The 14,149-nt window shown below is 35.2% G+C and overlaps 1 protein-coding gene across 1 annotated transcript in view; it reads right to left on the reverse strand.

Moving 5' to 3' along the window:
• Positions 1–2,452: 2,452 nt before the first annotated feature.
• LOC128217133 (uncharacterized) overlaps positions 2,453–14,149 on the reverse strand; it is a 31,039-nt gene continuing 19,342 nt past the window's right edge. The window contains exons 15-20 of the mRNA XM_052924045.1: positions 13,749–13,933; positions 12,739–12,856; positions 9,990–10,121; positions 9,417–9,512; positions 8,425–8,502; positions 2,453–7,739 (exon numbers count right to left, since the gene is read on the reverse strand). Of these exons, the coding sequence (XP_052780005.1) occupies positions 7,639–7,739; positions 8,425–8,502; positions 9,417–9,512; positions 9,990–10,121; positions 12,739–12,856; positions 13,749–13,933 (710 nt within the window). The 3' untranslated portion in view covers positions 2,453–7,638. The remainder of the gene's footprint in view (positions 7,740–8,424; positions 8,503–9,416; positions 9,513–9,989; positions 10,122–12,738; positions 12,857–13,748; positions 13,934–14,149) is intronic.

Consider the following 14,149-nt stretch of genomic DNA (forward strand, 5'->3'; position numbering starts at 1 on the left):
TGGCTTATGCTAAACACGTCTTATGTTAGACATGCCTTATGCTAAACACACCTTAAGCTTATGCTATGCTTATGCTACGCTTATGTTATTGATTGTGTAAAAAATAAAGTGAGATGAAACATATTTTTCATGTTTTGTAATTGTAATTCACCTGATTTCATTCGTCACCTTTTATAATGAGAACTTTATGTAATGTCACTGCAAACAACGGCCGTTGGAGTGGTGAAAAATCCATACAAAGATAGACCTTAGTTTTTTATGTTCACGCTCGCTGTGACCTTTGACCTACTGACCTCAAAGTCAATAGGGTTCATCTGCTGATCGTGACGAACATCTGTACCAGTATTGTCGACATAGCATTCTCTATCCATGAGAAAAGATTTTTGAGTTAAAGGTCACCGTGAAGTTTGACCTCGAAATCAATATGGGCTGTCTGCTGGTCATGACCAACTTCCCTATCAAGTCAAATGGACTGTAGGTCAAGGCATATTATAATTAAAAATCAGACAAACCAAAGACCAGATAGCTTTGAGATGACAGTGTCCGTCGTTCGCGTGACTGTCTGTACGCAGTTGCTTGTGAACATTTACTTATGCACCTGGGGTCAAAACTGACCACGCCACGATGTCCACTGTAGACTTATATAGGGAAATCTTTGAAAATCTTATTGAAACCGCTAGGCCCAGACCTTTGATAATATGTATGAAGCATCATATAAAGTGGTCCCCTTCTAAATTTGTTTAAATTATGCCCCTGGTCTCAAAGCTCGCCCAGCCCCTTTTGACCTACTTTTTTACTATTGAATCTACAGCAAAGAAATTTGGAGCATGTGCACAGTTTTGAAAATAAATATCAATTTTGTGCTTGGACGCCACTGACTGTGACCTTTTGACATGCTTTCTTAATTTTAAAACTATAGCAATGAAATTTGGACAATGTGTACAGTTTTGAAAACAAATATCAATGTTGATCGCGGATGACATTGACAAAGACTTTTTATCCTACTTGCTTATTTTTGCAGCTATCACAATGCCATTTTGACCATGTGTTCAATTTTGAAAACAAATATCAATGTTATCCTCGGATGACATTGACTGCGACCTTTTGACCTATATTCTTATTTTTGAAGCTACAGCAATAAAATTCGGACCATGTGCACAGTTTTGAAAACAAATATCAATTGTGTCCTTGGAAGACCTTGACTGCGGCCTTTTGACCTACCTTCCTTTTTTGAAACTACAACAATAAAATGTGGACCATCAGTTTGAATTTAATGTTGTTATAATTTTCAGTTTTAAACTTTTTGCTACTGAGCTTGTTTCTGTAGCTTTTGCATAAATATTGAAAACAAATAACAACGCGGTGCTTGTATGACTTGATTGTTACATTTTGGCCTACATTCTTGCTTTTGAATGACATTTCGACCATGTGTACAGTTTTGCAAACAAGTAATAATATTGACATTGTCAAGTGACCTTTCTCTGCTTTCTTATTTTTTAAGCTACAGTTGTCACCTGTGTTGCATAGAGATATAAAGGAGAAAACCTAAAGATATATTTTATGTAATATTGGAAAGTGGTAACAATGGTCAACAACTTTTACTCAGGTAAGTGGTTTAGGGCCAAAATGACCCTCATCTTTGTGTTCGAGGTTTCCGTGACCTTTGACATACTTATCTCAAAGTCATCAGGACAAAGTCACCCTGCCAAGTTTGAGGACCGTAGGCCCAATCATTCTCTAGTTATCAATCGGACAAGTTGTTTGTGTTAAAGATCACCGCGACCTTTGGCCTACTGACCACAAAATCAATAGCGTTCATCTGTTGTCATGATTAACCTCTTTACCAAGTTTTGGGACTGTATGCCTAAACATTCTCTAGTTATTAATCGGACAAGCTTTTTTATGTCTAAGGTCATCAGGACTGTGTCTTGACCTACTGACCTCAAAGTCAATAAGGGTCATCACCAAACTGCCTACCAAGTTTGAGGCACTTCGGCCAAGTTATCAGTCGGAAATGAGTTGGTATACCAACCGACGGACATGTGCGAAGCAATATTCCGTCGCTCCTTAGATGATAGCACAAAAATGATTCATATCGCCGATCCTGGTGATGCCAACATGACTATTACTTGTTTACTTGTCCCAGTGCTAACAGGTTGTCTTGTTCATTTGACCTTATGACCGACTTACTGGCCAGGGCTGACCTAGACATGACCAAAAATCAAACATGGACATGCTTTTAAAGAGAAAAAAACATTTTTGAAGACCATGACGTTGCATTTTAAGAGATAATATCTAAGGGCAGTTTTATGATAGCCACTTTAACAACTGTGGAAAACCAATGTAAGCAAGGATGTATTTTTTTTTTATTTTAAATAAGAAAATTGTATAACAAGAAGCCAACAATGGTACATTAACTACAACCTAAAATGTCAATCGATACAAAAATAGATGCTGATGCTGGCCATTTCTTTTTACAAAATTAAAAGGGGCATAACTCTACTATAATTAAAGTATTTATTGTTGTGTATCATGTGTTTAAAGTATATAACATTTTTTTAATTTTTAAAATCATGGTCAATGTCGAACTATTTGGCACTTTGCAAACATAAACCCCAGCTAATAACAAAGACAACACCATTTATTCAATCACCTGACAAGGTAAGAATGAAAACAAATTCTCTTAACGTTGTTTTCTTGGCTAATTGCACACACTCTTCAAGTTCATCTATAATATCAGTTTGTTTCCAATAATGTGCAGTATATCTAGAACAATGTGCACAGAGATAAAAGGTACATTTATGTTGAAACTACAATGCATACGAATGGTCAAAAGTCTTGTCCGGTCTACAAAAACTACAATATCCAAAAGTCTTGTCCGGTCTACAAAAACTACAATCTCCAAAAGTCTTGTCCGGTCTACAAAAACTACAATATCTGTTTTGTTTTATATCGCACACTCATAAATTTGGTATCGATGGAGAGGACCTTAATTAAAATTAAATGCATTCAATGAAAATAGAATTTTGGAGTTTGAGCCAGTACTGCCGGTACAGTAATGTGTTGAAAATTGGCATTGAGGATTTGCAAGGCACAAATGAAACCCATACCGGACATGACTTTTGGCCATTAGTATAGTTTCATTGACATACAAAAGAAACTTGATGAAGATCATTATTTTGTTTTCTTATTTTTATTCAATATAAAATATGTTCAAATAAAAACATGCAAAACAATCATATATAAACTATTAGCAGCATAACAAAAATAAAATAATTAAAATCATGGTAATGTTAATAACAACAATTAAAAAGAACAAAGGGGCAAATGCTTGTCTGTCTTGTTTCATTTTCAGTCATAAAAGGGAAATAAATCTACAATAATTCAAGACAGAGTTGAGGGCTTTGTCATAATTTGTGGTTTTGTTTCTGGCAGGATGTGTATCCACTGGAATATATATTGGTTTTTGAATGCTGAAGCTGAGGACAATGACTGGAAGGCAATAACAATACCTCAATCATATAATATGTTGATTAATACTGTGTAACCTTTGTGGTAGATATTAACACTGCATCTTCCGTTCCTTCAAAGAACAGTCTTTTGGCAATTGTGAATATTTTCAAATGAACGCTAAATCTTCTGATATATTCAAATCGTGAATCATTGCGTATTAATATAAGTAGCATACTATTGTTTTGATTCTTTAGCAGACCGCGACATTTTTTATCAACATACTGAATTGAAGTGTTAATTTATTATTTGTTAAATGTACTCGTATTGTTGTCATTAGCAATTTTACTTTCAGAACTGATTTTATTTGATCACAGGTTAGAGAGTTTACTGTAAGGTTTTCATAAATAAAATAACATATGTTATTAACAATTCTGGACAAAAATAATGAATATTGGTGTAAATATAAGAATTGAATTGTGTGATTGATGTCATTATCGGGGATATCAACGCAGTAAGGCTGGTTAAAATTTTCCTTATGTCCTTCGGACTCCACACGCTTTAACCAGCCCAACTGCGTTCATACCCCAATAATGACATCAATCACGCAATTCATTCCTTAAATGAATTGACTTTTGATATAAATATATGAAAACAAACCAAAGTTAATGAAAGAAAAGCAATCTATGACTATGGCTATAGTCTGGTTAAATGTATAGGTTATAACACACTCATTAAGTTGTCCCGGGTGCAATTCCTGACCTCGGCATATGTGAGTTTGGTTTGGTGGCCACCAAGCTGGACAACAAGCCGGGTAAGTTTCCCCCACACAACACCAGACCATCATATTGTGCAAAGTCATGCTGAGAGTGACTTAGCATAAGTTAATATCAATTTATTCACAATCATTGTAAAACAAAATGCAGATAGATTAAATAACAAACATTGACATAAGTATGGCTACAGTTGAGTCAAAAAGAAACATTAAAAATAATATAACAAAGGGAAGCACTTTCTTTGAAAGGAATGTAGTGTATATTGCATTCAAAAATCCACATAACAAATCGCTTAAGCATTATCATACATGCCATATCCCAAAGTGGGGGGAAAAATCCTCCAGAATTTTGATCCATAATCCGGTCTCCCCTGTATTATTTTTTTTTTAAATCAGAAAACTTCACAATAGGCAATAATGACAAAGTAAAAACACAGTCTGTGAGTGAAACTGAATGTAAACAAACAACTCCAACTGGGTGAAAATGACCATTAGTTACAATGATTTTTTTTGCTCTTTTTTTTACAAATAAATGCTTTAATGAAACATGATTATCAACTTTTCAATTGACTAGAAGTGATTTATTAATTTGTAATATTCAGTGTGTGTATACCACGTGATAAATTGATCCCATCAATGCTACGTCGGAAGGCAATATTTTGATTTGAAAAAAGACTTTAAACAAAGATAACTTCACTATTTCTTCACCATTTTAAATGAAACATAGCGCAGTCTACGCCTCTTACGGAGCCCCACCTTCGGTCTTTTACCAGAATTTGATTGCGAGTTTAGTTTCTTAAAACACTTCGATAAACCTTTTCACGATACGGCCGTCTGACGGAGCACTGTCAAAACATTTTTTGGAAACAGGTTTGTCGAAGTGTTTGATGAAACTAATGACCTCATCAAATTTCGGAAATATAAACAAATGAGGGGCTCTTTAAGCGGCATAGGCTGCTCTTTTGTTCATTTAAAATGGTGGTGTAAATGAAAAGTTATCTTTGATTTAAGTGTTCATTTTAAGCTAAATGCTGCCTTCCGACATAGCATGTATGACGTAATTTATCACGTGGTATACACACACTGATATTGATCAAAGGAAACTTGCGCCTAAAATTATTTTGATATTTCGCAAACTTAGACCTGCAAAAAAACTCCCCTGGAATGGTCTCCAGAAGTATGGCCTGTATGCAGTATCAATTTCAAAAACAACTCCACATCAAAAATGTAAATAACTGGCTAACATTCTTTCAAAGCTATCACATAAACAAATACAAAAAGCACTAAAAAACAAACAATTTGTTGAGCAAACATTTACAACAAAGCTATATATTTAGAGCTATATATATATGAAGTTTATACAACCTTATCACCAATATTAAATACATAGACATTTCTGTAAACAGTAGGAACTGGTAAAACACTTCAACATGATGACAATAAATTGTAAAGTAACTTTTGGTCTCTGACAATTTACCTGTATTTTTCTTTTTTCTAGATTTAAAAAAAAAATATATATGTATCTTATAAAAATGAGAAACACACATAGATTTAAAACAAAAATAATGATGTATAAAGAGTATAATTGCAGGTGTTATGCTATCAAATCATACAAAATCTCAAGGGTGGGAGTGGTATAGGTGTCCCCATCTCACCCACCCACAAGGTTGTGGGTTCGAGCCCAACTAGGTGTACCTTCTTATGGCCTCTCGAAAAAGACACATTACACAGTACTGGTTTCTGTCCAGGAAACAGACTTGAGATTGATTTTTTTCAGATTGTAGCTGTCTTTACAATTCAGCAAAAATAAATTAGTATAAAACCATAACAAATTCTGAACATTTTGCAAACCATATCCAGATGGTAAATTAAAACATGAAATAATTTTTTTAAATAAAACAATTATGATAAAAATGTTGACATTTTTCGCTATCAAGCTGAAGTAATAAGAAGCATTTAAGAGGCAAAGCACAACCAGTAATTTATTTCTTAATTTAGAAATATTAACAAATACACTGGCCTGAAAAGGTTGAGATGGGCTTAAATATAAATCATAGGTATACATGTAAGTGATAACAAATATGCAGCTTGATCTATTTCTTCAAATACACATTAGGCCCATTAATTATCATGAGTTTGATCATGTGGACCCCATACAAGAAAAATAAACCGCCTAATTTCATCCATATCATGGCGTCTGGGCATTTCATGAGGAATAATTATTAAATTTCAAATGCAATGCAGCAATTTCATTGGCAAATAAAGTGGGGAAAACTGTGAATATATAATTAGGGATCTTCCCATTTCACTGAAACTGATATATGAGTGAACACTGGGTCAACAAGCAGACGTTTAAGTTGTGATGGCGTCACGGCGGGGTCATGCCATAATGATGCCAATGGGCGCAGGCAGACATTGATAAACTCAAATAAACAAAATACAAAAGTAGACGAGTCGACACACTGAATATATCTATATATACACCTGGTGTAAACAGTTTCTGAATTCAGACTCAATACCCGAAATAACGTCTTCATTCTATTGCACCTTTACTTCAAGAAAAGCATTAATGCTTTACTTTGCTCAATTATATTTCTATTTGGAAGTTTTGCTATTATTGACATGGTTGTGGTAAAAGAAATGGTATAAAGATTATTTATTGTTCCTTGTAAAAATGTCTTTTCAAATCTGAGTCTTGCATACTTTGATAAGATTTACCTTATGCGTTTTTTCTTTATTCAGGATTGTTGGGATAAGAGTGAGGTTTGTGCACATAAACTGGTTTAAACCCCCAGTAAATTTACAGATAATGTTATTGCACATTAACTTTTTATGAATATCAGGTCAACATCACCTAACACTGAATTTAAAAAAAATAAAAAAACCAATGTTATTTTTATTCCAAAGAGTTCAAATGGCCAATTCTGCGTCATCTTTGTTGAACCATTTGCAATCTTTGGTAAATTAGCATTGCACTATGTTCTCAATTTGTGATCCAATCGATTCTGGAATTATTATGAATATTAAAGCTGCACTCTCACAGATTGACAGTTTAATTTATTTTTTTTGCCTCAGAATTGGGTGACTTTGGCATCGATTTCTTCAGTCTTGCATTATAACTCACAATAGAACAATTGTTTGAAACAGTGCCGAAAAGTTTATTTTTCATAACCCTTTTAGCCATTAAGCATCAATTTGGAACATTTATATGAACACTGAGATCTGATATTTTGTCAGCAGTCCAACATCACTGGTTTCAACACATTTACACAAAAAATGGTTAATTCTGAGAAGAAAGAATGAAAAAAACTTTCAAAATAATCAATATGTGAGAGTGCAGCTTTAAAGCCTTGTGAAAATGAACAGATCAACAGCCCAAAGATATCCAGCCACGTGTGCTAGTGCATCAAGGGTCATTCCTGGACAGGATCCAGAGATGCGGATAAATCATTCAGCATAGCTTCCATATCATCAAATGCCAATGCTACACTGTCCCTCAAACCTGCCTTTGGTTCTGGAAAAGATTCAAGTAAGTTATTTCAATATGCAACTGAAACCTTATGTGAAACTGACCATGCCATCAACCATTGTCTGTTCTTTCTTCAGATGAAAAAGGGACCTAACCCAGTAATTATTAAAACCAGAGTTATGGACCTTGCTGTACATGTACGTATTGTCTCTGGCATCATGCGTACCAAGTTTCATTGAAATATCTTGTACACTTGTTTAGTTATGGTCACAGTTATAAATACCCATGACATCAAGGCTAGGACAAAACCTCAACTTACTTTCATTGAAAAACAGATGACCTCAATATATAAGTATTAGCCCATGTAACTAGGAGGGGGGGGTGGTGGGGGGGGATTCTTGTATATATATATATATATATATATATATATATACAGTATGCTCCAGCGTGATAAGTTTAACACCAAAATGCATGCAGGAGCCATTTTTCAAAACTATGTCCAGGACCAGGGTACTGTGTTAAAGAGGGACTACAAACATTTCATGATTTGCATCTTAAAGACACTTGAAATTTTTTATGTTTTTCTATTTGAAACTCGGTTGTTTACAGAAATATGATTTATGACCAAAAAATAGTCATTGTCACAAGTTACTAGACTGTACAATGCATAAACTGATACATAAACAGTTTGATATTTTTTTTAATCAAATACGTAATCAATGGAACTTACTTATTTCAATAGGTTGAGGGGTGGACAAGGACACCCTAGGGTAGTCTACACATTGAACTTTCAATATATGGCTCCCAGCTGAAAATATAGCACTAGCCTCATAAACATTCATATACATTTATCAGAGGTAAAGTTAGCGTTACAGACAAACGCACATGCATAAAATCATTCAGGAACATGAGCAAGTTCAAAAGAAGGTTTTTAAGAAGAAATGTGTTGCCCCTTGATAGCTATCATGCATTATCATAATATTAAACAGAGAGTTATTAGATCAAAAGGGCGGGTGTGACATTGACCTTTCAATTTGAAAGTTTCAAATAGTAGCCCTAAAAACCCTCATAATAATCTACAGATGAAGGCAGTCTAAAATTGATGTTTTATGTAAAGTTAAATCATCGTCAAGTTATTGTGCAGAAAAAAGTTTTCATAAGCTTTTGACAGACCAAAGATTTAAGCTATGACATCTCTGCCCTACGGACTGCAAAAAACAATAGGTGTCATTTTATGCAGGTCATTGCAAACCTGCCTACCAAGTTTGAGGTCTCTGGGGCTAATATTCTTCAGTCATTGGTTGAAAAAGAATTTTTTCAGCTCTAGGTTACCAGGACCTTGACCTTGACCTTTGACCTTAACATCAATAGGATCCACCTTCTGGTTATTACCAACCTGCCTACTAAGATTGAGGTCACTGAGACATAGCAATCTTCATTTATTGATAGCAAACTAGCTTGAGGTTGCCTCGACCCTGACCTTCGACCCACTGACCTCAAAATCAAAAGGGTTCATCTGCTGGTCATTACCAATCTCCTAACCGAGTTTGAGTCCTCATTCTTTAGTTCATGATTGGTAACAGTGGAGACAGACAGCTGATTATTAAATGCCGCCCTTTAGGGCATAAAAATAGGAAAAAGTAAGAGCCTAACAAAAAATTAGGGAAAAGTAAGGCCTGCTATAAAATGTTAAAAGTTTTCATAATTATTTAAAGTACATACGTGTGTCAATGACGATCCCAGAAAAAGTGGCTTTGGATGGCTCGGTCTCGGAGTTTGACAATAAAGTAACCACTGACTTTCCTTTTATAGAAACACCTGGAAAAATTGAAAAATTCAGACATAAGTTTTATTTCAATTTCACTTTTTCGCAAAGATTAATTATCATTGTATGTGCATGACCAATATTTTTTTTATATTCTAGTTATTGCTCAATATTAAACATTTAAAACAATGCTGACAATGAAAATACAGTGGATGCCAACATGGCAATGTTGCCAATAACAATAACAACAGACCAGATAGAAATTCACATTTTTCACATACTTCAATAACGAAAATCATTATAAAAAGAAACAAGAGTGCTGTAGAGTGCATGTCATCGCTTTTGGTAGATTTAATAGTAAAAAATCTGTGTACCAAGTTTGAACTTCTATAACAGTTCTTTGGCTATGACCCTGGATAAAGTTTTTGCATGATGTCACGCCCACAATGCCAACAACGACACCAATGCTATGATTGGAATATACCACCACTTTTGTTCTTTGGAAAACAGACAATGTAAAACTATGATACCTCGGTCTGCAATCAGTTTTATTTGCGTTTTCACTCCGGGCAAGGACTTGATTCCAAAGTCTGGAATTACCACCCCTTGTCTGACTGATGTAAGCGGAGTTATGTCCCATGATAAGGAAGATGGATGGAACTCTAGAAATAAAACATAAAGAAAATTAAAGCAAGTGAAATTCTTTTGCCATATTTTAATAAACAGTTACTATGTACTAATATGAAAGATGAATAACCAAAATTTAGTTATTGCAGTTTTTATTAAATGGTTACTTATTTCAACTGAAATTGTATGTGAGTTTCCTTTTTTGTAATCTATCATAACCCAAACAGCTTGTTTGTTATATAATATTCAAAACCCCAAAACCCATTTTTTTCTACACTTAAAACTCTTTTAAACAATAAAAAAATATGGTGTCAAAATTCATAAAATTAATTGACACTGTGTATACATACAATAAAGTATATATAAATTTTACAAAATTTAAGTAATAAATGAACAGTCATCAAAGACTTTTGAATACAAGAGCTGTCACAGTATGTGACAAATGCCCCCGATTGTGACATTGACCTATGAACAAGGTCAGTACATGAAAAGTTGATCTTGCCTTTACGTGTCAAATACATATGGCAAGTTATTTTAAATTGCCTCTAAACATAAAACATACCACCAATACTTGACAACCGACACTGTTATGTCCTTATAAGCAGCATTCCATTGTGAATAAACACTAAGTGTGACCTTGAACTTAGAGGTAGGGACATGGGTCTTGCACGTGACACGTCGTCTTGGTATGTCGAACACATGTGGCAAGTCATTTAAAAATCTGTCCATACAAGAGAAAGTTACAGCCTGGACAAGACAACCTATACTCTATGTCCTATATGCAGCACTCCATTGTGAATAAACACCCAAGTGTGACCTTGACCTTAGAGATAGGGACACGGGTCTGTCATGCGACACGTCGTCTTGGTATGTGGAACATATGTGGCAAGTTATTTTAAAATCTGTCCATACAAGGGAAAGTTACAGCCCGGACACGACAACTTATACTCTATGTCCTTATATGCAGCACTCTGTTGTGAATAAACATCTAAGTGTGACCTTAACCTTAGAGGTAGGGAAACAGGTCTTGCAAGCGACACGTCATCTTGGTATGTGAAACACATGTGGAAAGTTATTTTAAAATCTGTCCATACAAGGGAAAGTTACAGCCCGGACACGACAACTTATACTCTATGTCCTTATATGCAGCACTCTGTTGTGAATAAACATCTAAGTATGACCTTAACCTTAGAGGTAGGAACACAGGTCTTGCAAGCGACACGTCATCTTGGATGGTATGTGAAACACATGTGGCAAGTTATTTTAAAATCTGTCCATACAAGGGAAAGTTACAGCCCAGACACGACAACCTATACTCTATGTCCTATATGCAGCACTCCATTGTGAATAAACAATAAGTGTGACCTTGACCTAAGAGGTAGGGACACGGGTTGTGCACGCGACACGTCGTCTTGGTAAGTGGAACACATGTGGCAAGTTATTTTAAAATCTGTCCATACAAGGGAAAGTTACAGCCTGGACACGACAAACTATACTCTATGTCCTATATGCAGCACTCCATTGTGAATAAACAGTAAGTGTGACCTTGACCTTTGAGGTAGGGACAAGGGTCTTGCACACGACACGTCGCCTTGGTATGTGGAACATATGTGTCAAGTTATTTTAAAATCTGTCTATACAAGGGAAAGTTACAGCCCGGACAAGACAACCTACACTCTATGTCCTATATGCAGCACTTCATTGTGAATAAACACTAAGATTGACCTTGACCTTAGAGGTAGGGGCACGGGTCTTGCACGTGACACGTCGTCTTGGTATGTGGAACACATGTGGCAAGTTTTTTTAAAATCTGTCCATACAAGGGAAAGTTACAGCCCGGACACGACAACCTATACTCTATGTCCTATATGCAGCACTCCATTGTGATTAAAGACTAAGTGTGACCTTGACCTTTGAAGTAGGGACACGGGTCTTGCACACGACACGTTGTCTTGGTATGTGGAACACATGTGGAAAGTTATTTTAAAATCTGTCCATACAAGGGAAAGTTACAGCCCGGACACGAGTTATTGAGCCGGACACACGGACGGACGAATGGACGGTGCGATTTTAATATGCCCACCTTCGGGGGCATAAAAAAGGCTGAATTTTTATTTTTAAGTCCATGTCATCAAACACATTGTACACATATTTACTCTTATCATATGCTTATTTTGTTTTGATCTTTTAAAGCTGCACTCTCACAAGTTTACCGGTTTGACAATTTTTTTTATTTTTTGTCTTGAAATGTCACTTTTAGCATAAATATCTAACAACCAGTGATATAGTGCTGCTGACAAAAGATCAGATTTCAGATTTTCATATTTCCGTCTGGAAATTAATGTTTTATGGCTAAATGAGTTACTAACACTTTAAGAAAAATGCATAAAACATCAATTGTTGAACATAAATATGAAAACCTGCGACCTGTCTTTTTTTCAGCAGTTTTATATAACTGGTTTCCATGCATTTGCGCAAAAATTTGCTCATTCCAAGGCAAAAAATAATAAAAAATTGTCAAAAGTTCAATCTGTGAGAGTGCAGCTTTAAGTTAAATGAGTCAAACATAATAATGCATTAAAAGTTTCTTTCTATTGTGCATCTATCAAGTTCGAATCTATATTGTCCCCCCTCCAAGCTCAAACTGAATACCTTTGGGTCTGTCTCGCTCCAACGATTTGAGTATAATCTCCTTGTCACTAAAGTCACTAACAACCTCCTGAATAGCTTCATCTGAGATCAGTAGAAACTTCTTGTACGTGTTGTAACCCTGTGGATATAGAAAAATTGTTTAAAAGCAATGGTTTAATGGTAAATTCAACAAATCAAGAGTTCCCCATGAGGGTGCCAATGCATGTCAGTTTTAGGAATGTGCAATGTTATCAACAAACAAATTTTTAATTAAATTGGTTCAACAATTCTGATAAGATTAAACATGGTCACATTATTCATGATAAATTGAGGTGACTTGTTTGGAGCCTGTTGCATGGGTATGAACCAACCATTGCAGTACATTATATCAATTTAAAAGCCTAGTTTAAGCCTTCTATAAGTGACCCCCCCCCCTCCAAATCTGTGTACAGTACACAACCTCTGTGTATTAATCTTAATCTACTTGCCTTGATCCCTCTTTTCAGATCTCTGATCTGAGTATCCTGCTGTGCAGTTTTGGAGGATTTATTCTAGAAATGGACCCATAATGGCCCTGAGCCAATAAACGTATACACAGGAAATTGACCCCTACTGTGACACCAGTGTATTTAGCAGAAGATGCACAGCATGCCAAACATTCCTTAAACTATGCCTTTAAGCAAAACATAATGCCAGCTAATGAGGGAGTGTCTTGTAATTATTAATACTTCAACCACGATTGGACTGTTAACTTCCTTCAAATAATTAAGGTCATGATGTACAGTTGAGTGCACTAAAAAAATGTTTAATTACCAAAGTACATTTTCTGCTTTTTTTTAACACTTTGATCAAAGATTTATACTACAATTTATTGAGAGAATATGATTCTGACAGAGAAAAAAGACATTAAAAAGTTTGAACCATGCAAGACTATTAAGTAGTAAAACAAGCTCGAAGTCAATCAGGGGTATCTCACCTGATAAAAATATGACTGTCTACATGCAAGTATTGTCATATAAACTTATTCCTACCAAAGCGATGATGTCATCAGCATAGTTTTCCATACTATTCTCTTCTAGGAGTTTCCTTATCCTGTTGTCTGCTCCATACAGTTTAATACCCTGGAAGCAGATGCATTTCCCACCAAAATTGTCAAGCAGCAGAATACGCCAATACCGTGACCGGGCGGTAAAATCTGTGAACGTCTGTGGATCACCTGTAATAAGGATTACAAATTCCTTGCAATAATTGTCTCAACAGCTGTCATACGTACTGATTGTTCTAAACATATTACTGTTTGTCATATCTTTGACTTTTAAATTCTAATGATCTTTAACTCCTGGGAGTGTTATTTATGCATTGCTCCTGTATAAGAAGGGGACAGCCAAAGTTCAAACTAGAATTGGAGATGTGAATTATGAGTATAAAGTTT

Source organism: Mya arenaria, chromosome 14 (assembly GCF_026914265.1).
Source record: "Mya arenaria isolate MELC-2E11 chromosome 14, ASM2691426v1".
Classification (NCBI taxonomy): domain Eukaryota; kingdom Metazoa; phylum Mollusca; class Bivalvia; order Myida; family Myidae; genus Mya; species Mya arenaria.